Source organism: Monodon monoceros, unplaced genomic scaffold, assembly GCF_005190385.1.
Source record: "Monodon monoceros isolate NGI ecotype Baffin Bay Population unplaced genomic scaffold, NGI_Narwhal_1 Super_Scaffold_10, whole genome shotgun sequence".
NCBI lineage: Eukaryota > Metazoa > Chordata > Mammalia > Artiodactyla > Monodontidae > Monodon > Monodon monoceros.
Window position 1 is genome coordinate 13143969 of NW_021703766.1, and position 24799 is coordinate 13168767.

Sequence of the window (24799 nt, forward strand, 5' to 3'; positions counted from 1 at the left end):
TCCTTCATGCAGGTATCGATGTGGAACAGGTGTCTGTCGTCATCAACTTTGACCTTCCCGTGGACAAGGATGGGAACCCGGACAACGAGACCTACCTGCACCGGATCGGGCGCACCGGCCGCTTTGGCAAGAGGGGCCTGGCCGTGAACATGGTGGACAGCAAGCACAGCATGAACATCCTGAACAGAATCCAGGAGCATTTCAGTGAGTCCCTGGGAGTGTCCCCTGCTGGGCCCTTACCTTACAGGGGCAAGTCCAGGGCGGGAGGGGAGGGTGACGGGTAGGTTTTCCTGTGGCCCCGAGAGAGGCCTTTGTCTCTGTCCCATTCCCCTCCTTCCCTACAATGTGGAAGTTCTCAAAGAGCACACCTGGAGAGCTCAGGGCTCAGGGACTTGAATGACAGTCCCCCCGGCCAGGCTGAGGGGCCTGGGGCTCTGGCTGTGCTGTCCGTGTCCCTTGCTCAGTCACTGAAAGCCTTTGGGGTTCAGTGAAGGATCTCTGTGGCCAGAGGCACAGCACGTTCCTAGGTAGCAGAGACCTGTGTTTCCTCCCTCCCTGCTGTGCTGTCCCTTGCCTGAGTGTGTGTCTCTGTAACCCCATGTTTGTCTCTCTTTGAATTCTCTTTTCTTTCCCCCAGATAAGAAAATAGAAAGACTGGACACAGATGACTTGGACGAGATTGAGAAAATAGCCAACTGAGAAGCTGCTGCAGTCACTGGTGCCACCCTTGGTGCTCCCCCTGCACGGGACACTAGTGCTTTCATGGCACAGGCCTCAACAGTCAACACAAAGATGAAGGCACGAGTAGAGAGAAACTACCTACCTCATTTTAAATTACGTTTGGACTTGACAAAAATTGTACAAGTGATGGGGGAAGGTAGAAAAAAATTGTTTACACAACTTTTGAAGATTAGGCATGAATACATAGAAATTTACCTTTTGGAAATTCCGTCTTTTTCTTGGCCAGCGTTTTCCCACATCATTACGCTAACCTAGATGTTGTGGCTGATCACTTGCTCAGGAGCCTTTGTGGCAGCCCCGGCCTGTTCTCTGCTTAGAATTGTTCAGGCCAGCCTCCAGCCCTTGTGAAAGTGACAGAGTAGAGGTGAAGAGGGAACACAGAGAGAGACCGAGTAGCTTAGGTGTGTAAGCCAGTCATCGTGTTTGGAGTGTGGCATGAAACAGCAGAGGAGACCTGCGAGCTGCTGCTTTGGATTTGGGTTGGGACAGCTCGTCTGAGTGTTGTCGGTCCCTGCTGTCCTGATGGCCAGAGCAGGAAGATTTGCTAAGCATGGACCACAATGCCAACCTGGGATCTCTGGTGTACACAAGTCTGTGTTGCAGACCATGACTTGTTCTTCTCAGCGGGTGCAATCTGTGCAGAATGCACATCTGATAACTGTGCTTGTGCTTGAGCAAGTCCTGTGGAGACGTCATCGTGGAGAATTAGTGGTGGTCCTGGCTTGCCACAAAACCTGATCTTGTGGGCACTTGCAGCATCTTCTTTACATCCCTAACATCACCTTGACCGTTTAGTAGCCCTAAGCAAATAAAAGGTGCTCTGAGGTTTGGATCCTCAGTGAAAATTGTGGTTTCAAGTTGCTAATGGCCAGTCTCAGGGCTCCAGAAGCGATCAGCAGTAGTCAGAAATCCTTGCTTTGCCTCCAGATCACAGAAGGCAAGTTTTTTATCAGAGCTGGGGAATGATTTCAGAATTTAGGCATCTTGATTATAAAGGGATTCTGAATATCTGCGTTCACAGTGCTTGGAATACAAACAGGTGCAACTAAGGGACAAGGTGGACTGCAGCCATTCATCTGTCCAAGGCAAGAGCAACTGCCAAGGCCTTTGCTCCACCCTTACTTGGCATCTTTGTGCAGAGCAGTCAGAGCAAATAATAGTAATGGACACTTCCTCATACCTGGCCAAAGCTGTTGGTACCCACAGAGTGACAGAGCAAAGATGAGATGAAACTGAGTTACAAGAGCAATATGAAACCCCAGCTGAGAGTCCTCTTCAGCTCTTTGACTTCGATACGGAAGGGCCACTTTATCTAGGACCAGGCCTGAAAGACGGATTTTCTGTGATGAGAACTATTCCAATCCCAGACCTTCCTTGCAGACATTTCTGTGTTTTAGGGCCAGATTTGTCTCCTGGGAAGGGAAGGGGCCAATGTCAGCCTCCCAGGTGGTTTCCCTAATCTGACGTTACAGATGCTACAGAGAGAACCGCAGACTGTCAGTCCTGCCACATTCCCCTGGGGGCACTTGACTGTGTTAAGTCTTGTTTGTACTTTTGGCCAACTCTGACCCACCTAGGGAGTCTTGTAAGAAGGGAAGAAATTTTATGCCCCCTCCAACCCCCCCAAAGTCCTGTGGACCAACCCTGGAATAACTTAAAACAAAGGCAATAATTAAAGGAGTGTGGACTCCTGAGGCTGCAGGCCGAGTACATCCCACCTTCTCACAACATGTATAACCTATCTACTGAGTAGCCCTAAATCTAAGCAGGAAAATGGGAAGCGATGTGCTTCAGACTCTTCAATAGTAGGAATAAATGGGTATCTGGTAGAAATCTAGATTAACAGTTCCTTATCTGGGGCTAGACCCCTAAGAACTCACTGGATGGGTTTTATGGAGTTTATGAAGTTTATGCAGTGTTTTGAGTTTAAATGTATTTTCCTGGGGAGAAACTCCCAAACGAGTATGTGTCTTTTTAAAAGGTAAGAAAGACTCACTGTATGGATGGCTCTGGAAAGTCCCCCCAGTGTCACTGCAGCCCATGTTCATTCCTGCCAGTGCTTAGCCTCTAGGGCGTAATGGTCCATAGCTGCTTCTGTGACCTTGTGCCATTTTGAGACATCAGTGATGTAAAAATGTATGGAGCCCTTGAGCTTCAGTCCCCAGAGTTTCTTCTGCTGATTTTAGTAAGTTCCTATGTATGGAATGATAAACTGTGCCCTACAAAAAGAAACTTGCTTGAGAAAAGGAGATTTGGGCCCAGTGGAAAATTCTGGATATGTTCATTATCCATAAACAATGGATTTTATTGTTTTTTTGGAGTGTTCATTGGCTGTATGCGTAAGAACTAATCAGTCATTAATGTATTCTTTATTGATGTTTAACTGAATTATGACATGTTCATGTTACTAAGACATCATTTCTGAGTATAAGAAGAAAACAGCACGTTTTGGTTGCTGGTATTAGTGAAGATTTATGTATTATTCCATAGACTAGTCATCACCTGATACTACTATTCCATTTCAGAGTTGACATTGCTTCAACATAAGCAGCTGGGATGTCACCATAGGCCAAGGGCCCTACTCAGTTGCCAGAGGGCTCCTTACATTCCTGTTTTTCCTGCTGGTAAACCAGAGTATGCTGGCTAACTAATCAGAAAGAAGGTAGATGCCTGCATTACAAAGGCCTTACATTCGATTTTCTAGTCCTAGGAAAGGAATACAAATAGGGCTTGGAAACAGGTCTTCTCCCTTTTTTGTTCCCATCTTGTTTATTATTTAACGTGAAGGTTGTTTCATTCACAGTGTCTGGTATTCAGAAGGTAAGGATTTCTGAGGTTAGAGAAGATTTCATGAAGGGGTTGAGTTTGCTTATGAGAGAAAAGTGGTGGGATTCCAAGTGACAAGAAGAGTGGCCTAGGCAGATGAGGCCCTATTAAGACCAAAGCAACTTCACTAGGATTAATGCAGTACACTGGAAGGGTAGTGAAGGGAGCAGCCTTGCCACATGGGCAGAGAAAAGTCTTGTTAGGTAGAAAATGAGATTTGATTATTTGAACAGTATTTGGATTTAGTAGTGAATTGTCATAGATTCTTGGATCACAGGAAGTGAAGAAATGGGGTTTTGGGAAAAATGGTCTAGCAGAGATATACAGGATATACTGGAGCTGGAAAAGGCTGGCATCTGAGAAACCAGTTAGAAGATTATTACATCGGTCCCATCACACAGTAAGTGCCAGGATGTCACTGGTTGTATTGAGAACACAAAAGAAGAAATGGGGAATTCCCTGGCAGTCCAGTGGTTAAGACTTGACGCTCCTGCTGCAGCGGGCGTGGGTTCAATCCCTGGTCAGGGAACTAAGATCCCACATGCCAGGTGGCATGGCCAAAAAAAGAAAAAAAGAAGAAGAAATGGACTGGAGGGGTGCTGCAGAGGAGGAATGGTAGACTTATACCTGCTTACTGTTGTTATTCCAAAAAGAATCTGTGGCTCTTAAAATTTAGACACACTATACACAAATAATTCTGGGGAGAAATCCAAAGGGAAGGTTTGGAAAGAACAAATGACATCAGGGTTGAGTCATGAATGAATGACTCATGAATGATGTCAGGCCTGTCACCTTTGCAAGAAGGGACTGGCCCTTCTTCACCAACACCCCTAACCTATTGTAAATTTCAGAGGCCCTCTTCAGGTTTCTCTTGATCCTGAACATAGAAAACAGGTTCTTAGGAACCCCCTGCAGTTTTATCTGACTTTGCTTTTCTGCTTGAGAATAAATGTTCTTTATTCTGTTGTCTGACTCAGGTTGCAGCATCTTCCAAAAATGACACAGTGGAGGTGAGGGAACCTGTAGGGCTGATGCTAGGAGGCTCCAGTACCCTGCTTTCCTGCTTTCCTAATTCTGAGTCTGGAACAGGGCTTTCCCGGAAGAGCTTCAAACACCTAGTGGGAAGTTAAGAGGGCAGGTGGGGATCTGCTTGGAGGATATTTGTCACACTCCTACCTTCTGTCCTCTCTTTCTCGAGCCCCTGTTGTTGGATGCTTCTGCTTTGGCTTAGAAACTGTTCTGGCATTATTATTCAGCAGAGCAAGGGGCTTCTCCTTAGTAGTCCTAATTGTAAAATGGGGAATAGGAGTAGGTGGAGAAAAAATATTAGATGAAGCCTGAGAGTGGTCGCTGTCCGGGATGTCAGCTGCTCAGGTGAGACACTTATAGTCTCTGCTTTCTCCATACCTCATAGGCAGAGGTGCTTGGGTGGCAGATCTTCCTTTTTTTTTTTTTTCAGATATTTCTTTTATGCAGGACTACAGCTAGCTACTTCCAGAGGAAGCAGGGTTGGGGAGGGGGGCTGTTTAAATGGAACTCTCCTGGAAGTACTAGTACACAGTTTTTGAGTCTTTACAACTGTTACATTCTCATCCATAGGCTTCCAGCATCCTTGGAATTCTGCAATTGGAGAAATGCCAAATAGTCTTAAGTTAGCTTAGACCCTGGTCTAGATCACCACTGTCATCTGTTCTACTACACTGGCTTCCTAACAGGTGCTCCTGCCTCTACTTGGGTTTTCCTCTAGTTCATTTGTCACACAGCAGCCAGTGTGATCTTTGTAACATTTGAGTCTGATTTTCCCACTCTCCTGCTTAAGCCCCCCATTACTTTCCATTTTCCTTAAGTGCAAACCGTGTAACTTGTTGTGTATATACATCTGACACATCTATGTAGTAGGCATTCCAGATAAGGCACCTCAGGTCTCTAGCCTCACTTGCTTTACTTCCCCCCTTGTACTCTGCTCCAATTCCACCCTCGCCAAAATTTGCTTTTGTGCTAGGCCACGCCGCGGAGAGGTTCGTGATCCTGTGCATTTCCCTCTCCAGTTTCTCATTTTGAGATCGTTATTTCCTCCCCCAGCCAGCCCACTTTGAAGCAGGAACAAAAATTCAAAGAAACTGCCAGGACGTATGGATGAGGTTAAGAATGTTTCAAAAAAAAAAAAAAAAAAAAAGAATGTTTCACCTCCAGGATTCTAGCTAAGATGGGCATGAGGAAAGAGAGAAGGTAACTCAAAACGGGAGTCCTCAGAGGCTGCAGGTGGTCAGGGAGCAGAGCAGAAGTTCAGAGGATACTTTCTTCACGCCACCCCAGGGCATCCCCCGTGGCCAACCTCCTGTTCCACAGTCCTTGTCTCTTTCAAGTCCCCCCTCTCAGCAGAGCACCAGAGATTTCGGTACTCCGTGTGGGGAGAGGAGCCTGGAGGCGGAACCTCTCCCCTCTGCCAAGTGGGCCCCAAACAACCAGTGACCGGGTGCATCAACTGCCTCTACTTGGAACTCTTCTCCCAGTTCTTCCTCCTGTCTCACCCCTCCTAGTCCTTCCTTTTTCAATGGTAAAACCCACTTCTTCAGGAACGTGTGCCTCAGTCCCCTGTCATCAGCTCCAGGGTGCCCTGTACAGGTGCCTGTACTTCCCTTATTATTATTTATTTTTTTGGCCACACTGCACAGCACGTGGGATCTTAGTTCCTCGATCAGGGATCAAACCCGTGCCCCCTGCACTGGAAGCACGGGAGTCTTAACCACTGGACCACAAGGGGAGTCCCCACTTCCCTTATTGACATTACTGCGTCAGGTGACTTTCAAAGGGTCTATATAGATAGCTTATTTACTCCTGACAACAAATGTGTTATGATTCCCATTCTACAGATGAGGACAGGGGCACAGAGAGGGTAAGTCATGTGTCCCACTACATACAGGTCAGAAGTAGCAAGGCAGGCTACACGCCTGGGCAGTCTGGCTCCAGGACCCACCTTCTTAACCGCTAGGCTGTATTTGCCTCATATACAAATATGTGTATGTTTGGAACTGCTTGTTTAGCGTCTGTCTTCCCTGAGGTGAAGTCCAGTAAGGGTAGGAGGTGTGTAGTCAGTCATCACTGAATTCCTAGCTGTCAGCAGGCGTGTTGCCGCTTTGTTAATGTGTGTTAACAGTGGAGTATGTTTTACAAGTTTTCTGTAAAAATTATCCCCAATCACTTTTTCATACAATTTTTACAAATTGATCTTTATAAATTAGTCATTAGAATTTTGCGGGCCAAATACAAACTTGGTCTGGCTCCTGCCACTATTGCTAAATTATTTTCTTAATCTTAACGGCATTCCTCTTCCCCTTCTCGTCACTTCCGGTACACAGAGGCATCACGAGGGAGAAAGACCAGTCATTCCAGAGCAGAGCCGCTATCCTATCGTGCCCACCCTCACCGCAAGCGTAAGCAATGCGAGTGCCCGCACGCCTCGGCTCAGAACACATGATGGCGCCACAGAATCAGGCACGATCGTGAGATGTTCTTTGCCGACCCTTAATTGACTTACTGATACGTTCACTCCCTAATTCAACAGTTGTTTATTGTGTCTCTGCTATGTGCGAAATGCTCGGGATCAAGAGGTAAGGTCCCTGCCAACGGGACATACAATTCACTGATATAGACGAAGTCATCATGTGACCCAGCAGTTCCAAACTAGGCGCAGTGCAAGCTCACCCAGTCAGCATCTAAGCCGGGATTCGGGCCCAAAGGCCCAGTTAGAAAGTGCCCGGGGCAGGGCTATTGCCCACCTCTGATTGGCTGGAGCACCCGGCCTCGGCCAATCGGATACCGTCACGACTCGAAACTTGAGTAAAGAGGTCCCAAGAAAGCCTGCCCCTCATTCCGCCCTTGGTTTTGGGTTTTGTCGCCGAGAGTTTTCTGGAATTCGGTTGCCCAGATTTGCCACTTATTAAGCCATATGGTCTTGGAAAGTCAACTTCTCTGAACGTCAATTTCCTTATTTGTAAAATGGAGAAAACAGGATTGTTGTGAAAATTCAAGTAAATCATGTAGGATGCATTTTTAAAATGTTAGCTCTTGTTGTCATCTGCCCAGTTTAACTGAATACGACTTGGGATAGGCTGTCTAGTTCGCAGCTTCATGAGAACGTGCCCTTCTTGTTGGTCTCGGATCTGAAGAGGAATGGGATTCTCAGTGGCTACCAGCGGGATGCTGTCCTTTAGGGATAAAAACCTCAGCTGACCAGGGTATTGGCAGGCTTGGCAGAGGGTTCCCTGTTGCCCAGAGCTGCTCCAAACAGGCTGGCTGGTTTCACTGTCCCAGCTGGAGCCTCAGCCTGCACCTCCCTGAGAACACTCACCTGGATTAAACAAATGCCAATCACCCTTCCAGTAGAGGTGCAGGCAGTGAAATAAATTAAAAAATTTGTTTAGTAAGCACCCTAAAATCAAATGCAAGGAAAAATCCTATCCTCAGTTCCCCCAGAGACCACGTTTATCTCTAGGAATTGTTTCAGTGGAAGCAATGTAGGAATCACCCTCTCAGTGCTAGAGCAGCTGCACTTCGTAATGAAACAGCAGTGGAAAGAGGGTAGTGGGCACCCAGACTTCAATATTTGTTCTAAGCAAGATACTCTGCCTCCATAATAACTTTAAATTGAGTCTTGATATTGCTGCTTTTGACTGTCATGAAAAGTTTTGCTGTGTTTGAGATAAAGAGTAAGAGGGATAGTTGCCTCAAGATCTAGATTTTTTTTTTTAAGTGATTGTTATAATAGTAAGACAGAAGGAGCATTTTCCCCTTAGATAACCAACTAGCAGTCTCCCTCAGTGTTGCTGCCTTACGTGGAGTTAGACTGTGGCGCTGTCTCCTAATAAACAATGTAGTCTCTAAGCAGTAACTCCATTGGTGATGTGCTGGAAATTAGACTAGTCACTTGGGAAGACAATATGGCGTTTGGCATTCTTACTTCTGTAAGCATAATGTGTGCATGCCCTCTGTTTTGATCAGTAGTTAAGAACTGAGAAAACATTCTTACCCTCCCCCCACTTTTTTAAGTAAAAATAAATTTATTACTACCTCTATTTTTTACACTTTTTCTCATTACATTGCTTTGTTTTATTTTTAACTGACATTATACATAGATGTGCAATGCACAAATATTAGGTGTATAAATCTGAGTTTTGACAATTGTACACACATGTGTAACCATCACTCCAATTAAGATACAGAACATTATACAAAAAAAACAGAACATTTTCATTGTTATCGAATGGGGGTCCTGCTGCTTGCTGCTTACAAAATCAATACTAACAAATGGTAAAAAGGAAAAGTGCCTTTAATCAGAATGCCAGCAATCTGGGGAGATGGTGGACTCAACGTATCCCAAAAACCACCTCCAAAGATTCTGCTCATGAAACTTTTAAAGGGAAGGAGGGAAGTAATCTCAGTTAATCATTGAGATGGGTCGTCGCCATCCCCCACTGTGTGCAGGCTCCTCAGCTTCTTGTGATCTTCCTCTAGATGTGATCGTGTTCACACAGTTTGGTCACAGAGTTTATTTGGGAGATTACTGAAGGGGAAGCTAGGGAAGAGATCTGGTCATCTGTTAATCACTTATTCTTCTTTTCTACTTCTTTGATCTGTGGAAAGGACCAACAAGTTAAACAAGGTTTTTTGTGACTAAAAGATTTGAAAGGTGTGCTTGGGCCGTTGATGAGTAGAGCATGGGGGTGCTGGGTTTAAAAGTTAGTTACTATACAGCTTTACTAAAGTGACAAGAAAAGGGGCTTCCTGCTGAGGGCGGTCTCCTGCAAAGAGCTGCTTACACTGACTCATACAAATGGATTATACAGTATGCATCTTTTGTGTCTGGCATCTTTCCTTCAACATAATGTCTGTAAGATTCATCTATTTCATCATGTGTATCTGTAGTTTGTTCCTTTTTATTGCTGAGAAGTATTCCATTTAATAAATATACCAAAATTTATTTATCCATTCTCCTGTTATTTATTTATTTTTGGCTGTGTTGGGTCTTCGTTGCTGCGCATGGGCTTTCTCTAGCTGCGGCGAGCGGGGGCTACTCTTCATTGCGGTGCACAGGCTTCTCATTGCAGTGGCTTCTCTTGTTGCGGAGCACGGGCTCTAGGCGCACGGGCTTCAGTAGTTGTGGCTCGTGGGCTCTAGAGCGCAGAATCGGTAGTTGGGGTGCACGGGCTTAGTTGCTCCGCAGCATGTGGGATCTTCCCGGACCAGGGCTCGAACCCGTGTCCCCTGCGTTGGCAGGCGGATTCTTAACCACTGCACCACCAGGGAAGCCCCTATCCATTCTCCTGTTGATGAACATTTGTATTGTTTCCAGTTTAGGACTATTATGAGTAAATCTGCTGTGAACATTTGTGTACAAGTCTTTATGTTTCATTTCTCTTGGATAGTAACTAGGAGTAGAACTGCTGGATCACAGGGTAAGTATAGGTTTAACTTCTTGAGAAACTGCAGAACAGTTATACAAAACCATTGTACCATTTTACCTTCTCTCCAGAGGCTTAAGAGAGTTCCAGTTGCTCCTGACAGTTTCCTTGCTTGACCAACATTTAGTCAGGCTCCTGAAACTTCTCCTAGGACCATCTGTGCACTTGTAAAATCTAGTTTTAACAAGAACCGCCCACCCTTGATATCTGATCACCCTCAATATCTGGTCAGGTTCTTCATCCTCCACCATCTCCCAGGTGTCATCTGATCATCCTGGCCTGTCTTCAGCAAGAATCCTGTTACATCAGTTTAACAAAAACTCTCCTTACCCCTGATGTTTCCTCTTAGTAATTTTCCATCCACTCCCCTGTTTCTTGGCTATAAATTTCCACTTGCACATGCTGTATTTGGAACTGAGCCAAATTTTTCTCCTCTGGTGCAAAATCCCATTGCAGTCATCCTTATACTTATGGCGATGGTCCTAAGTAAAGTTTGCATTATCATCTTTAACAAGTGCCTTTGATTTTTCTTTTTTAACATTCCACAACCTTACCAACACATGGTGGGTCAATCTTTAATTTCAGCCATTCTATCCAGTGTGCAGTGGTATCTCACTGTGACCTTGATTTGCATTTCCTTAATAACTAATGATTTTTAATGAGCTCTTTTTCTTGTGCTTACTGACAATTTATCCTTTTTTAAAAAATATTCATTTACTTATTTATTTTAGCTGCGCCAGGTTTTAGTTGTGGCACGTGGGATCTTTGTTGCAGCATGCAGGATCTTTTTTTTTTTTTTTTTTTTTTTTTCAGTTGCGGCATGCGTGTGGGATCTAGTTCCCCGACCAGGGATCAAACCCTGGCCCCCTGCATTAGGAGCTCGGAGTCTTAGCCACTGGACCAGCAGGGAAGTCCCTCATTCATACATTTTGACATAAATGTTGCAATGATTAGAAATGTGTCCTAGAGTAACACATTCTGAACTAAAATCTTCATTAGTCTATTCAGCCATGCATTAAAAAATATTTATTGGGTGTCTACCATGTGCCATGCACTTTTCTAGGTTCTTCAATCAACTGTGATTAAGACAGATAAGATCTTTGCTCTTGTTTGAAGAGTTAATATTTTAGTGGGGAGAGACAAAAAGTAAACTGGAAGCAAACAAGTAAGATGATTTTTGACAGGGTGGGAATGCTCACTTAAGTGTTATCAATTAATAATAAAACATGGAAAAAACCTATATCCCTAACGGGCGGGGAGAAAGGGGACTTAGTTAATTTACGTGATATGAGACTGACGGACTACAATGACATTAAATCGACAAATGACTTTAAAAAATACTTAGCCGTATAAAAAGTCAAATTTAAAATTGTATGTGTACTTTGTTTAGGACTATGTAAAACACCTGTGCTACGATGCATATGTACAGAAATTAGAAGGACCCAGAAGGTAAAGAAAACGCTGGGGGCTTTTTTGGTTTTGTTTTTTGTGGTGGAATTATGGGGGTTTAGGGCGTTTGGTTTCGCTTTCTTTTTTGCTGTCTTACACGTTATCTCGTTCGTTAACAGCAGAAACTGGCATCATATAGTTTTCTCCTAGGACTTTGCTTTGCGCAAGGCTTTACAGCTCAGAAACTTAACACATTTATTATGAGAAGTGGCAGACGTAAAAATAAAATTTAGGTTACTTCAGAGTGATGTAAGGCAAAGAAGTGAGGTCTACGAGTTTCACCCCATTGAACTTACGGATTTCCAGGCACGATGAGGTGGCTCCCGGGGAAGTCCGCAGAAAAACCGGGTATGGGCACGACGAGAGGAAGCGGGGCACGACGAATGGAAGCGAAGCCCGATGTTAGGCCCTGCGTGGCGCCGCGCGGACGGTGACGTCTCGCCCCGGACGGAAACTGACGTCACCTTCGCGCATCGCCGCTTCCGGTCCGAGTGAATGTGGTTCTTGCGCCTGCAGAGTTCAGGGTTGGTGCTGCTGTGCGTGCGGTTGTGTTTTTCGCCAGTCGGCCTTTCTCCTCCGGGACCATGGCCACCGATTCGTGGGCCCTGGCAGTGGACAAGCAGGAAGCGGCTGTCAAGTCGGTCAGTGGCTTCAGCTCCAGGCGGGGCGAGCGTACTGGAGGGCCCAAGCCGACCCTGCTTGGAGTCCAGGGAGCTCCCTGGGTTGGGCAGGCCGTGGCCCACACACCCCTAAAGGTTTGCTGGGAGGAATCTCTTAGCCTTGATTTGCGGCTAAGGCAGAAGAGACCAGTATGGAGGCTTTTCCTTTGATCTGGGCCAGTTAAAGACTTTTATCCTGTGGCAAATCTGTCCCTGCTATGTATGCTGTCTTTTCTGCACTGCACCTCCTCAGTGGGGATTGTAAGAAAAGGCGCAATGCTGATTCTCTTTTTCATCTGGTTTCTGAGTGATTGTCTGCTACTCTTATATTACCGTTTTTTAGATGCGTGCTTAACATGGTTGGCGGTTTGTAGCAATTTGCAGAATAACAGATTCAGGTTTATATTTAGTGTTTCAATCTACTGCAAACGGGGGGAGGCACTACAAACTGTTTCATCTGTGTTTAAAGAGACATTTAATTTCATATACTGGTTCTTTGATTAATGAAGATCCATTCAGTGGGAAGTTAACTATAGTGTAAACTGTGACTCCCCGTTCTTATCTCTAAGTTACCTTTGTTTGGTGGTAATGGACCATTGATTTTAAGAATATAGGGTTTTTTTGTAGTCAGAAGTCTTTCCCCCCACCCCCCTTCAGTGCGGCATGAGGAATCTTAGTTCCCCTACTAGGGATCGAACCTGTGCCCCCTGCAGTGGAAGCGTGGAGTCTTAACCACTGGACCGCGAGGGAAGTCCCTTGTAGTCTGACGTGTTATGTAACCTTTTAATGCCTAAATTACATTTCTTCTCCGGTCACCCTTTATTGCCTTGGGAGGATTGTCAGTTTCTCAGCAGATTGTTGAAATGGGCTAAATCCAGGGACGTTTAGGAAGAAGCTTTACAATCTAGTTAGGAAGCTTAGAATGTGGGAGGTGCTGTGAAAATGGTAAGAATAATGTGAGAAATGAACTTTGAATGGGGAGAGGATGTTTATGAGTAGGAAATTCCTCGTGAAGAAGTTTATATTTGTGCTGGATATTAGAAAATAATCATTTAAGATAGAGATGAAGGTGAACAGCATTTTAGAATAGAATGCACAGAAGTGCTGGACTTGCCTAGAGAACAGGAATCAGAACTCATTTTTGCTGCAGCTTAAGGTTATCGGGTTGTAGTAGGAGCAGTACTGAAAATATCGTAGGAGTGTACTTTGGCCCTTAACAAAGAACTTGAAGATGAAAGGCTTTATTTGGCTTGTTTGGGGTTTTTTTTTTGTTTGTTTGGGGGTTTTTAAGAAGGATACTGACAAGATTAGATCTGAGAGCTAGCAAGATTTATTGGACTGCAGAGAACAGAATATATTAGGAGTGATGTCCAAAGGAAAGGAGATCAATGTGGAAGTTACTCTCATAGCCCAGAGATAGGGGGCCTATGTTGAATGATGAAAGTAAAGATGAGGGGATGGATTCAAGAGATAATTGTGGAGGTGTGAAGATTTAAAAAAGAGAAGAGAAGGGAGATAAAGGCAAAGATGACTGTTTTCAACCTGGATCCCACAAGGTGATATTAATATAGTGCTAATAACAGGATTAGGGGAGTGGGAGGAACAGCAGATTTGATACGTAGGGTGATGAGTTCATGTTTGGCTGTTCTGAATTTGAGGTAAGGAGGACAACTTGGTAAGTACCTGTGTTGGGAATCACCGAGAGGTGTCCAGGTTCAATGATTTCGTGGGAGAACTCATAGGACTCAGCATGTGATTGTACTCACAGCTGTGATTTATTACAATGGAAAGCAAAATTAGCAAAAGGAAAAGGCCCCTGTTGCAAAGTCCAGAGGAAACCAGGCACAAGCTTCTAAGAACCTTCTCCCAGAGGAGTCACAAGCTCCACTTAATTCCTGCTTAATTCCTCTAGCCACAGATTGTAACAACACATATGAAGTGTTGTCAGAGAAGCTCGTTGGAGACTCAGTGCTCAGGGTTTTTATTAGGGGTCTATCACATCGTCATTCTTTGCCTAGCAGGTACCAAAATTCCAGACCCCTGGAAGGAAACCAGGTGTTATCATAAACCACATGTTTTTAGAAAGATAGTTACTGAACCCCTCAGCGGTTCTGGGAATGGTGGGAACTCTCTCCAAATCCAAGTTTCCAGGTGTCAGCCAGGGGCCAACTTTGCAAGCTGGCTTTCCTAAGGATAGCAGTCAGACCTGCTGTGTTAACTCTTTTCTATACAGTGCCCATCAAGCATTTGGAAATGTGGCACTGGAGTTCAGGAGGAATCAGGTCAGAAGTATAAAATTGACAGCCACAAATAAATCAAAAAGTATTATAAAGGATATGATTCTGTACTCTAGAATTTAAATCTAGTATTTAGCATCAGATATTCCCTAAAAGACAGTTACTGAGAATTGGTTTCAAATCTTTTTTAACCTACAACCCTAATCTAGCTGTGTTCTTATGAATAACACAAATATAGACCTAAAGATACTTGGTATCTGGTTTCAACCACTCTGCTTATTGGGTGGCTGATATAAGTAAATGTTTTAAAATGTTGCTTCCTGGGAATTCCCTGGCGGTCCAGTGGTTGGGACTCTGCACTTCAGCTGCAGGGGGCACAGGTTTGATCCCTGGTTGGGGAACTAAGATCCCACATGCCGTGCAGCACGGCCAAAAAAATAAAATAAAAATTAAAAATAAGTAAATAAACATTGCTTTCTAACAGTTGGGTAAGACCCTCCCCCCTTTTTTGTTTTACCATTTAGACTTGTGTACATGAGCTTAATAAATGTAGTTAACCATTGAACAACTTGGGGGTTATGAGCCCCCAACCCTCCCTGCAGTTGAAAATCCCCAAATAACTAACATTGTCCATCCGTATATGTGGTTCCACATCTCTGGATTCAACCAACCATGGGTTGAGTAATACTGTAACATTTATCCTTGAATAAGTGAACCCTTGAAGTTCAAACCTGTGTTTAACTGTCAATTGTGTAATTCATGGTATTTGGTTATCAGGTGTCTCTACTCTTAAGTGTTTCCTTTTATTCCCATTCAGATGAGTAATTTGCAGATCAAGGAAGAGAAAGTCAAACCAGATACCAATGGTGAGTCACTAGTAACTACAAGCTACATGTGCACTTCTGCTTTGCACTCATAGGTGCGATGTGGAAAGGAGCTTTCATTTAGCACGTTTGGCAAATGTCAGCGCTGGATTTGAGAACCAGTAAATTCGGTTTCATTAATGATGGAGGTATATTAGTTTTCCACATTTTAGCTTCTGACTCCTTAAAATCAAGAATCACTATTGGATTGTACAGTCACTGTTCACTTGATAATGTTTCCTTACGTTTTTTTTAATTTAATTTTTTGGAAGGTTAATCTGGGTTCAAAATTCAGAAAGTATAAGTAAGTGAAAGGCCTCCTTCCCATCCCGGACCACCATTTACCCAGATCCCACTCCCCACCTATATTACTTTGCTAGGGCTCCCACAACAAAGTATCACAAACTAGGTGGTTTAACAACAGAAATTTATTGTCTCAGATCTGGAGGCCAGAAATGTGAGATCAAGGTGTCAGCTGGTTTAGTTCCTCCTAAAGGCTGTGAGGAAGAATCTATTCCATGTCTCTTCCTAGCTTCTGATGGTTTGCTGGCTATCTTTGGCATTCCTTGGCTTATAGGCATTTCTTCCATCATCACCCCAGTCCCTGCCTTCATGGTATTGTGCATGTCTACATCCAGAATTTCCCTTTTTAATAAGAACATTGGTCATACTGGATTAGGGCCCATCTTAACAACCTCATCTTAACTAATTACATCTGCAGTGAACCCATCTCAAAAGGAGATCACATTCTGAGATACTGGGGGGTTAGGACTTGATCATACGAATTTTGGGGGGGACACAGTTCAACCCATATACCACCCTATGCCATAAGTAACCACTGTTATTGGATTTTTAATATTCTTCCAAAGTTTCTTTTTTTTTAATTGAAGTATAGTTGATTTACAATGTTGTGTTCATGTCTGCTGGACAGCAAAGTGATTCAGTTATACATACATACACATTCTTTTTTTATATATTCTTTTCCATTATGGTTTATCATAGGATATTGAATATAGTTCTCTGTGCTATACAGTAGGACCTTGTTGTTTATCCATTCTATGTATAATAGCTTACATCTGCTAACCTCAACCTCCCACTCCATCCTTCCCCCAACCCCCTCCCCCTTGGCAACCACCAGTCTGTTCTCTATGTCTGTGACTCTGTTTCTGTTTCATAGATAGGTTCATTTGTGTCATATTTTAGATTCCACATATAAGTGATCTCATATGGTATTTGTCTTTCTCTTTCTGACTTACTTCACTTAGTATGATAATCTCAGTTGCACTTGCAATGTTTCTTTATGCAAAACAAATACAGATTTTTCTCCCTCTCTCCCTCTCTCTCTCTCTCACCAAAAGATGGCAGAGTATACACAGTGTACTTACTTTTTTTCATTCAACAACATACCTTGGCAAGCTTTCCTTACCAGTAAATGGAGTTTCCTCACTCAGTTTTGTAACTGCGTAGTATTACATTGTGTTGATAGACCATAATTTATTTAACCAGTCATCTTTTGATAGATACTTGGGTTGGTCACATTCTTTTGGTGTTATAAAGTGTTTCATGGAATAACCATGAACTTAATTCTTTTTACATGTATGCAAATACGTTTGTAGGATAAATTCCCCCAAAATGGATATCCATGGTCAAAGGCATATGCACTTGAACTTTTTATCAGTATTTTTCAAGGTACCCTCCATAAGTATTATACCAATTTATATTTCTATCAGTAAAGCATGAAAGTGTTTCCCTATAGCCCCACCACAGAATTTTTAGTCAAAAACTTGAAATCTTGCTAATCTGACAGGTAAAACATGGTGGATCAGTGTAATACATTTTGTATTTCATTAATAAGGCTGAATATTTTCATAAGTATTAAGGAATTTATTTCCTTTTCTACCGAGCTTTTTGTCTTTTTTCTAAATATGAAGAACTTCATATTTTAAGATTGTGATAGAAGTTGCTAATACTTCAGCCAGTTTTGTCTCTTGACTTTTTTCTTGTGTATTTTTGCTCTGCAAACTTTTTTTTTTTAATTATTTATTTGGCCGCGCCGGGTCTTACTTTCGGCATGCAGGATCTTCGTTGCAGCACGCAGGATCTTTAGTTGCTGCATTCGGGACATAGTTCCCTGACCAGGGATGGAACCTGGGCCCCCTGCATTGGGAGCATGGAATCTTAACCACTGGACCACCAGGGAAGTCCCTCTGCAAACATTTTTATATAGTCAAACGTATCAGTCTTTCACATTATTATTTCTGGAATTTGAGTCAGTTTTCATAGCCCAGTCTTTGATCCTTTTGGAATTTTTCCTGGTGTGGATTGTGAGGTATGGATCCAAAGTGTTTTCTCTAGTGTGTTTCACCTTTTTAATGTCAAGATGGCTACAGATTTGTTTCAGTGCCGCTTTTGTAATAGTCCATTCTTCCTCTCTAATTTGAGATCCACCTGTATTATATACCAAATTCTGCATTTTCTCATCTATCCTATCAAGCTTATTTTGCATATTCATGTACCAGGATCATATTCCTGATTGCTGGAGCATTATGACATGCTTTAATGTCTGTGACTGCTGGTCCCCATTCACTGATTTTTTTTTTTTTTTTTTTTTTGGTTGTGCCGCACAGCATGTGGGATTTTAGGTCCCCGACCAGGGATCAAACCCATGCCCCCTGCAGTGGAAGCGCAGAGTCTTAACCACTGGACTGCCAGGGAAGTCCCCATTGATCTTTTTTTAGAGTGTTCCTGGCTATTCTTATTTTCCATACGTATTCTGTTATAGTCAACTTGACTAGTTCTAAGAAGACAAAGAATCTTTTAGTATTTCCCCTAGGACCATGTTACATTTATAACTTAACATCTATATGCTATTGAGTCTTTTTATAAAACCTATGATTAAGTCTTTCCATTTTTTTCACATCCCTTTTTGTGTCCTTTAGGAATGTTTTAATGACTGTAGCATATGTGATGTCCCCTCTTTCATTTCTATTACTGGCGGTATGTGTTTGTTCTTTTTTGATGAGTCTGCCTAGAGACTTACCAGGTTTTTTTATCTTTTCAAAGAGCTAGGCTTCGGCAATGTTAATTTTCTTGAATATTTGTCTTTTATTTCATCGATTTCTACTCTGTATTTTTTTCCTTCTACTTACTTTGGGTTTACTTTCCTCTTCTTTTTTATCATATACTTCAAATAGTTTCAGTTTCCCTTTTGATTTCTTTATTGGCCCATGGATAATTTAGAAGTGTGTTGTTTGATTTCCAGATACTTGGGGGGTTTCCAGATATCTTATTAATTTCTAATTTAACTCCATTTTGATCAGAAACCATTAAATATGATTCTGCAGTTATTGGGTATAGTGTCCTCTAAATGTCAATTAGGCCACTCTTGTTGATAGTGTTAACTCAGATCTTCTATGTCTTAACTGTTTTTTGTTGTTTGCTTTTTGGTCTAGTTCTTCCAGTTGTTGAAAGAGAAGTGTTAAAATTTCCAACGACAATTGTGGAATAGTCTTATTTCTCCCTTTAATTTTGTCAGTTTTGGCCTCCTGTGTTTTGCAGATCTGTTGCCAGGTACATTCACATTTATGTCTTCCTAATGAATGGACCTCTTATTAGAAGTATCCTCCTTTATCTCTGGTGGTGATTTTGGTCTTAAAATCTGCATTACCTGAGCCACTTCAGCCTTCGTATGCTTACTGGTTGCGTGATGTATCTCTTTCCATCCACTGACTTTCAACTTATTTGTGTTATTATATTTAAAGTGTGTCTCTTGTAGGAGTATAATCTGTAAAAATTTTGAATCACTATGTTGTACACCTGAAACTAATACAATATGGTAAATTAACTATACCTCAATTTTAAAAAATTAGAAAATAAAGTGTGGGGCTTCCCTGGTGGCGCAGTGGTTGAGAGTCTGCCTGCCAATGCAGGGGACACGGGTTCGTGCCCCAGTCCGGGAAGATCCCACATGCTGTGGAGTGGCTAGGCCCGTGAGCCATGGCCGCTGAGCCTGCATGTCCGGAGCCTGTGCTCCGCAACAGGAGAGGCCACAACAGTGAGAGGCCCACGTACCACAAAAAAATAAATAAATAAATAAAAATAAAGTGTGCCTCTTGTAGACAGCTGACAGTTGGATCTTGCTTTTTTAGCCATTCTAATAATCTCTGTCTTTTAACTGGAGTATTTTATCCGTTTGCATTTAATGTAATTATTGATGTGGTTGGGTTTAGGTTAGCAATTTTACTGTTTGTTTGTCCCTTTATATTTTGTTTCTCTCGCTCTTTTCCTGCTTTCTTTTGGGTTAATTGAATATCTTAGAGTTCCATTTTATTTATGAGCTTTTTAGCTTTATCTCTTTGCATTAGTTTATGAGTGTTTTAAAGTTTTCTTCATATAAGTCTCACATATTTTTTGTTAATTTTATTTCTAGGTGCAATATTTTATCTTTTTAGTTGGTATTATAAAGAGGATCTTTTCAATAATATCTCTATTTATAAAAGCTACTGTTTTCTATTTATTTATTTTGTACCTAGCTCTTTTATTTTTTACTGAGATATCTTATTTTGTAGTCATTTTTAAGTTGATTCTCTTAGTCCTGCAAGTTTAAAATCTTTTTTTTTTTTGCGGTACGCGGGCCTCTCACTGCTGTGGCCTCTCCCGTTGCGGAGCACAGGCTCCAGATGCGCAGGCTTAGCGTCCATGGCTCACGGGCCCAGCCGCTCTGTGGCATATGGGATCTTCCCAGACTGGGGCACGAACCTGTGTCCCCTGCATCGGCAGGCGGACTCTCAACCACTGCGCCACCAGGGAAGCCCCTACAATCTTTTGTAATCTAAAAAAAGTGATCGTTTTACCTCTTTTAATTTTTAATACCTTTATTTTCTTTCTCATGTCTAATTGTGTCTGCTAACATAATGCTATATTTTAAATATAGTTATAATAATGCTATATTTTAAATAAGTAAGTCAGAGGTGACATATCTGATCACTCTGAAGTCAGCCAGCATTTCTAGAAATTTGAAATTTTCTTATGCACTAAACTTCCTAGGAATAAAAATCCATTAAACGTATAGAAATGCCAACTATTTAAATTTTGATCACTTAAATAAGGTTTGATATTTATATTGTCCCACCTTTTGAGTGGATTTTTTTTTAAATAAATTTATTTATTTATATATATTTTTGGCTGTGTTGGGTCTTGGTTGCTGTGCATGGCCTTTCTCTAGTTGCGGCGAGTGGGGGCTACTCTTCGTTGCATTGTGCGTGCTTCTCATTGTGGTGGCTCATCTTGTGCAGCACAGGCTCTAGGCGCGCGGGCTTCAATAGTTGTGGCTCGTAGGCTGTAGAGCGCAGGCTCAGTAGTTGTGGCACACCACTTTAATTGCTTCGCCACATGTGTGATCTTCCTGGACCGGGGCTTGAACCCGTGTCCCCTGCATTGGCAGGCAGATTTTTAACCACTGCACCACCAGGGAGGTCCCCTTTTGAGTAGATTTGATACTTGCCTTTCTGATTATGATAACTCTTTTCTTGTGTAGGTGTTATCAAAACTAATGCCACTGCAGAGAAAACAGATGAAGAAGAGAAAGGTAACTAATCTTTGAAACCCTGTAGCAAGAGACATAGTATCACCTAGGACGTGCCTCTCTGGAGCCAGAGGCATTCTGAGTTATAAGATCAAGGAGATGAGGGGAATCAGCCAAGGAAATTGAAAACAGTGAGATAGAAGGAGAACCAAAAGAGAGTGGTATCCCGGAAACCAAAAGAAGGAAGTGTTTCAAAAGTAGGGAGTCATATATAGGTAATAAGTTGGTTAAGAGAACTAAAAATTGTTCAGTTGATTTAGAGTGTAGAGTCATTGGTGAGCTTGACAAGGGCTGTTGAGGTCAGGTGGGGAGGTTAAATTAAAAAAACCTCTTCAGTGAAGAGAAAGTGAAGACATAAGTATAGACAGCCCTGTCAGGGAATGTTCCATAAAAGGGAGCAGAGAACTGGGACAGTAACTGGATGGGGATGTGGGATAAAGGAGGAAGCACATTTATGATGAGAGGTGTTACAATGTGTGTACATGCTGGTGCGAATGATCCATTAGAGGGAGAAACTGATCATGCAAGAGAGAAGGTCACTGCTGGGAGAAATATCCTTGTCTGAAAGACGGAATGGGACCCATTGTATAAGTAGAGGGGCTAGCCTCAGGAGCATGGCGGTCCATCCACAGTTACAGCAGGGAAGGTGGAAAGGACACTCAAAAACGCAAGTGGGTATGTGGGTTGTCACGGCAGCGCTTGGAGGTGCTTCTGATTACGTTCACTTCTCAGGGAAGTGAGTAGCAGGGTCATTAGATGAGTGAGAATGTGGAGAGGTTAGAAGTTGAAGAGAGAAGAAGAGTGAATAAGTGGCGTATAGAAACATAAAGTCTTGCTGGGTAGCTCAGCCCACTTGAGTCTAGCAGTCAGGAGTTTAAAGTGAGACCTTTTGGTGTGATTATGTTTTTCTCCTACCTTGCTGGGCCATTCAGGTGTGGGTGCAGACATGGGGAGAGAGGTTTCACAAGGGTGGGGTTTGCCCACTGAGTATGAGGAAGATCTACTGGTTGTTTCCTACAGAGGACAGAGCCGCCCAGTCCTTACTCAACAAGCTGATCAGAAGCAACCTTGTCGATAACACCAACCAAGTGGAAGTCCTGCAGCGAGATCCAAACTCCCCACTCTACTCGGTGAAGTCCTTCGAGGAGCTTCGGCTGTGAGTATCCGTTCCTTTGAACAACTGTTCCCTGCTAGTCCCTCCTTTATAAGACTTAGCATATCAAGGATCTTGTGGGAATTTTACTTTCTACTTTTATTTTTTTTTAAATCTTAGTATATTTACTTTCTTTGACTAGTTAATAATTCACAGGATTCAAAAGTTTAAAAGTATGGAAAAGTGATGGTCTCCCTCCACCCTTGTCTCTTGGCTACCCAGTTCCTCTCTTTAGGGATTTTTAAATGCCACAAATTTATTCATCATAGCTGAAAGTCTCTTTTCTTTTATGCTCTTAGAACTTTCAATAAAATATTGGCTGACAGGTGATTTCTGGATGTCAGGAACATTTCTTATTAGGTAAGCCCTTTTGTTAGACTGTAGGGTTTACAGTGTTAAGAACAGTTTATCTGCTTTTATAAAATCTGTCCAAGAAGCCTGTGCAGGATTCCCAGTAACTGCAGTGGAAATCAGCCTTCAGTGTTGCAGAATTTTTTTAAAAATCCAGAACCCAGAATTAAGCCTTATGTGTGCACATTTCTGCACTGTGGTGAGAATGACTTCTAACATGTCCTTGTTTTAAAGGCAGAGAATTATGTAATGTTATGCCAAGTTTTTCGTTTCCTTCAGTAAGTTAGTAAAGAGGTATTTAGGGTTGTTGGTTTATGTACATGACACTGTGCTGGGTGTTATGAGTAACACAAGACATAGCTACCCTTCTTGCTGCCTGCCAGGACTCAAATCATAGACAGAAAATAGCTAGTGAATAAGAAAGTGGTGGAATGAATGGATTCTTTGCCTTTGTTCAGCAAAATCTATCATATGCCCACTGTAGGCAAATAGGGGCCACATTTCTGCCAACTATTACCACCACTTGAGAGTAAGAGACACTTTAAATAAGAGAGCTAACTAGAACCAAATCAAGTTGTTAATGCAGCAATAGCTAAGAGCAAGGTTTTTAAAGTGTGGCCTTTTTTTTTGAATATTTTCAGGACATTATACTTTTCTATGTGTATTTTCTCTGTCAAAGGCTTTTTTCAGCAAATCTGTCATCTCTGCTTCCATTCATAAATTCTGTCCGAGCAGCTAGATGTGCTCTGACAGCTTGCTTTTCCAAGTATCAGTGGTCTTTTTAAATTCCTTTCATTTAAAGGACTGGAGTTCTCAGGTCAACCAGTGATGAACTGTCCTCTTTGAAAAGGCAAGTTCTTTCCGATTTAATTGTTAGTAGCCAAAGGAAACAAAGAATAAAACCTAGGTCACCTAATATACTTGGTCTATTTTTTACTGAAAAGATCTGCAAAATAAAAGAAAAATAATGAGCCACTGAAAGTTCTTGGATCACTTGCGTCCTCTTTCAGTAGTGACTTTGTTTCCTTGGCAACCAAATCAGAATCTGCTAAACTTCACAACCTTTTCTTCCAAATGGATGTTACTGTTCAAAGTTCTTTGTGTCTGAGAACCACCATATGCCAGAAGAATTGCCTTTTAGAGAGCCTGTTAAACTCTAAGGAAGGCTTAGAGAACACTCTTGACTTGGTTTGACTTTACTTTAAAAACAATGTGGTGGGATTTTTGTTAAACACCCTGTCAATTTAGAGGTAGCAGAGAGCTTATTATAAATGTACTACAAAAGCAGCTTTATTTGATATTTGTTGTGTGGCTACTTATGTAAGAAGTTGGCGCTTTTCTAGTTTTGATTTTGACTAGACAAAATAAGTAAATCTAATCACTCGTAAAGTTCAGTATGATTACTGAACTCCCTTTACCTATTTACTAGAAACTGGCTGAATCAATTTTCTTACCTCTCAATTGTCCCGAGTTCTTGCACAGCTGGCTTTGGAAGGCCCATGGAACACAAAATGACTGTGGTTCAGTGGAGCATCTGCACTGAGAAATGAAAACTGAAATGTCATTCCCTAAAGGGACTTCTGTATCTTAGCAGCGTAGTAAGCAGTGTTTATTTTTAGATATGTCTTTTATAATTTATTTTATACTATGAATTAATAAGTACCATTCTTCCAGTATCCTGGGAATGTTTGTCATCCAAGGCCAACCAAATTTGTGGGTCTCCTGAAAGATGAATTTCTCCAAGAAAGGAAACTAGCCCGGATTTTATAAATTGCGTAGTAGTTTCAGATTAAGATTTAGTAGGGAAAGATTTTGGTTTTGTTTTGTTTTAGTTAGTATTTTTTAAGGCATAGGAAAATATGTCTGACAGGAAGTATCATTCTTTGCTAGATATAGGGAAAAATAAAATTCTAGGCTTTTAAAACAATTTCAACAACTAGGAATCCATCTTTCTCTCCCTGGCCTCCTAGGAAACCACAGCTTCTGCAGGGAGTCTATGCCATGGGGTTCAATCGACCATCCAAGATACAAGAGAATGCGTTACCCATGATGCTTGCTGAGCCGTAAGTATATGGACCCTGGCACACCTCTTCAGAACTGGGTTAAACGTCTTCCACCAAGAGCTGTAGTGTTCCTGAGCACAAGATGGGCCATTGAGAGCAACGTGCTTCTTCAGGGGAACAGCTTAGACAGGTGCAGAGAGAGTCAGATGCAATTCAGTACAGTTTCTGCCTTTTCCACTTAATAAAAACTGATAGAAAAAGTTAGTGCTGTTATTCTATGCAGTTTAAAAAACTGTTTTGTTGTTGTCGTTGCTATTGTTTTTTAATAATTTAAAAATTTTTGAGACCTGCGAAAAATATCAGGAGCAATACCAGGAACATCTCCGTAACCCCATCCTGCCAAGAAATAAAGCTGCCATTAATGTAGTCGGCAGTTGTAGCTCCCATGTAACTCCCTCCATTCACAGCCCCC

General features: G+C 42.2%; 3 protein-coding genes and 1 long non-coding RNA gene across 7 annotated transcripts in view; 2 read left to right on the forward strand and 2 right to left on the reverse strand.

The window, feature by feature from the left end:
• The window catches only part of LOC114887321 (ATP-dependent RNA helicase DDX19B), a 24659-nt gene extending 18894 nt beyond the window's left edge, over nucleotides 1–5765 (forward strand). For 2 of the 3 annotated variants that reach the window (XM_029208924.1, XM_029208941.1), the window contains 2 exons: nucleotides 13–204; nucleotides 638–5765. In XM_029208924.1, coding sequence (XP_029064757.1) covers nucleotides 13–204; nucleotides 638–699 — 254 coding nt within the window. In that variant the 3' untranslated portion in view covers nucleotides 700–5765. The remainder of the gene's footprint in view (nucleotides 1–12; nucleotides 205–637) is intronic. The other variant, XM_029208932.1, reaches the window with a different exon arrangement.
• On the reverse strand, nucleotides 5034–11927 carry LOC114887359. The gene is made up of 2 exons (XR_003791540.1): nucleotides 11774–11927; nucleotides 5034–9200 (listed from the first exon to the last, which is right to left on the reverse strand). It is a non-coding gene; the product is annotated as an uncharacterized LOC114887359 (long non-coding RNA).
• Nucleotides 11928–11973: 46 nt separating this feature from the next.
• The window catches only part of DDX19A (DEAD-box helicase 19A), a 26416-nt gene continuing 13590 nt past the window's right edge, over nucleotides 11974–24799 (forward strand). Inside the window, exons 1-5 of the mRNA XM_029208957.1 lie at nucleotides 11974–12118; nucleotides 15191–15239; nucleotides 20773–20823; nucleotides 21841–21976; nucleotides 24295–24387. Of these exons, the coding sequence (XP_029064790.1) occupies nucleotides 12062–12118; nucleotides 15191–15239; nucleotides 20773–20823; nucleotides 21841–21976; nucleotides 24295–24387 (386 nt within the window). The 5' untranslated portion in view covers nucleotides 11974–12061. The remainder of the gene's footprint in view (nucleotides 12119–15190; nucleotides 15240–20772; nucleotides 20824–21840; nucleotides 21977–24294; nucleotides 24388–24799) is intronic.
• The window catches only part of ST3GAL2 (ST3 beta-galactoside alpha-2,3-sialyltransferase 2), a 73970-nt gene continuing 69910 nt past the window's right edge, over nucleotides 20740–24799 (reverse strand). Inside the window, exons 10-12 of one of the 2 annotated variants that reach the window (XR_003791537.1) lie at nucleotides 24369–24723; nucleotides 23779–23863; nucleotides 20740–20793 (exon numbers count right to left, since the gene is read on the reverse strand). The gene's annotated coding sequence lies outside the window, so the exon portion shown is untranslated. Of the gene's footprint in view, nucleotides 20794–23778; nucleotides 23864–24368; nucleotides 24724–24799 lie in introns of those variants that run through there. The other variant, XR_003791538.1, reaches the window with a different exon arrangement.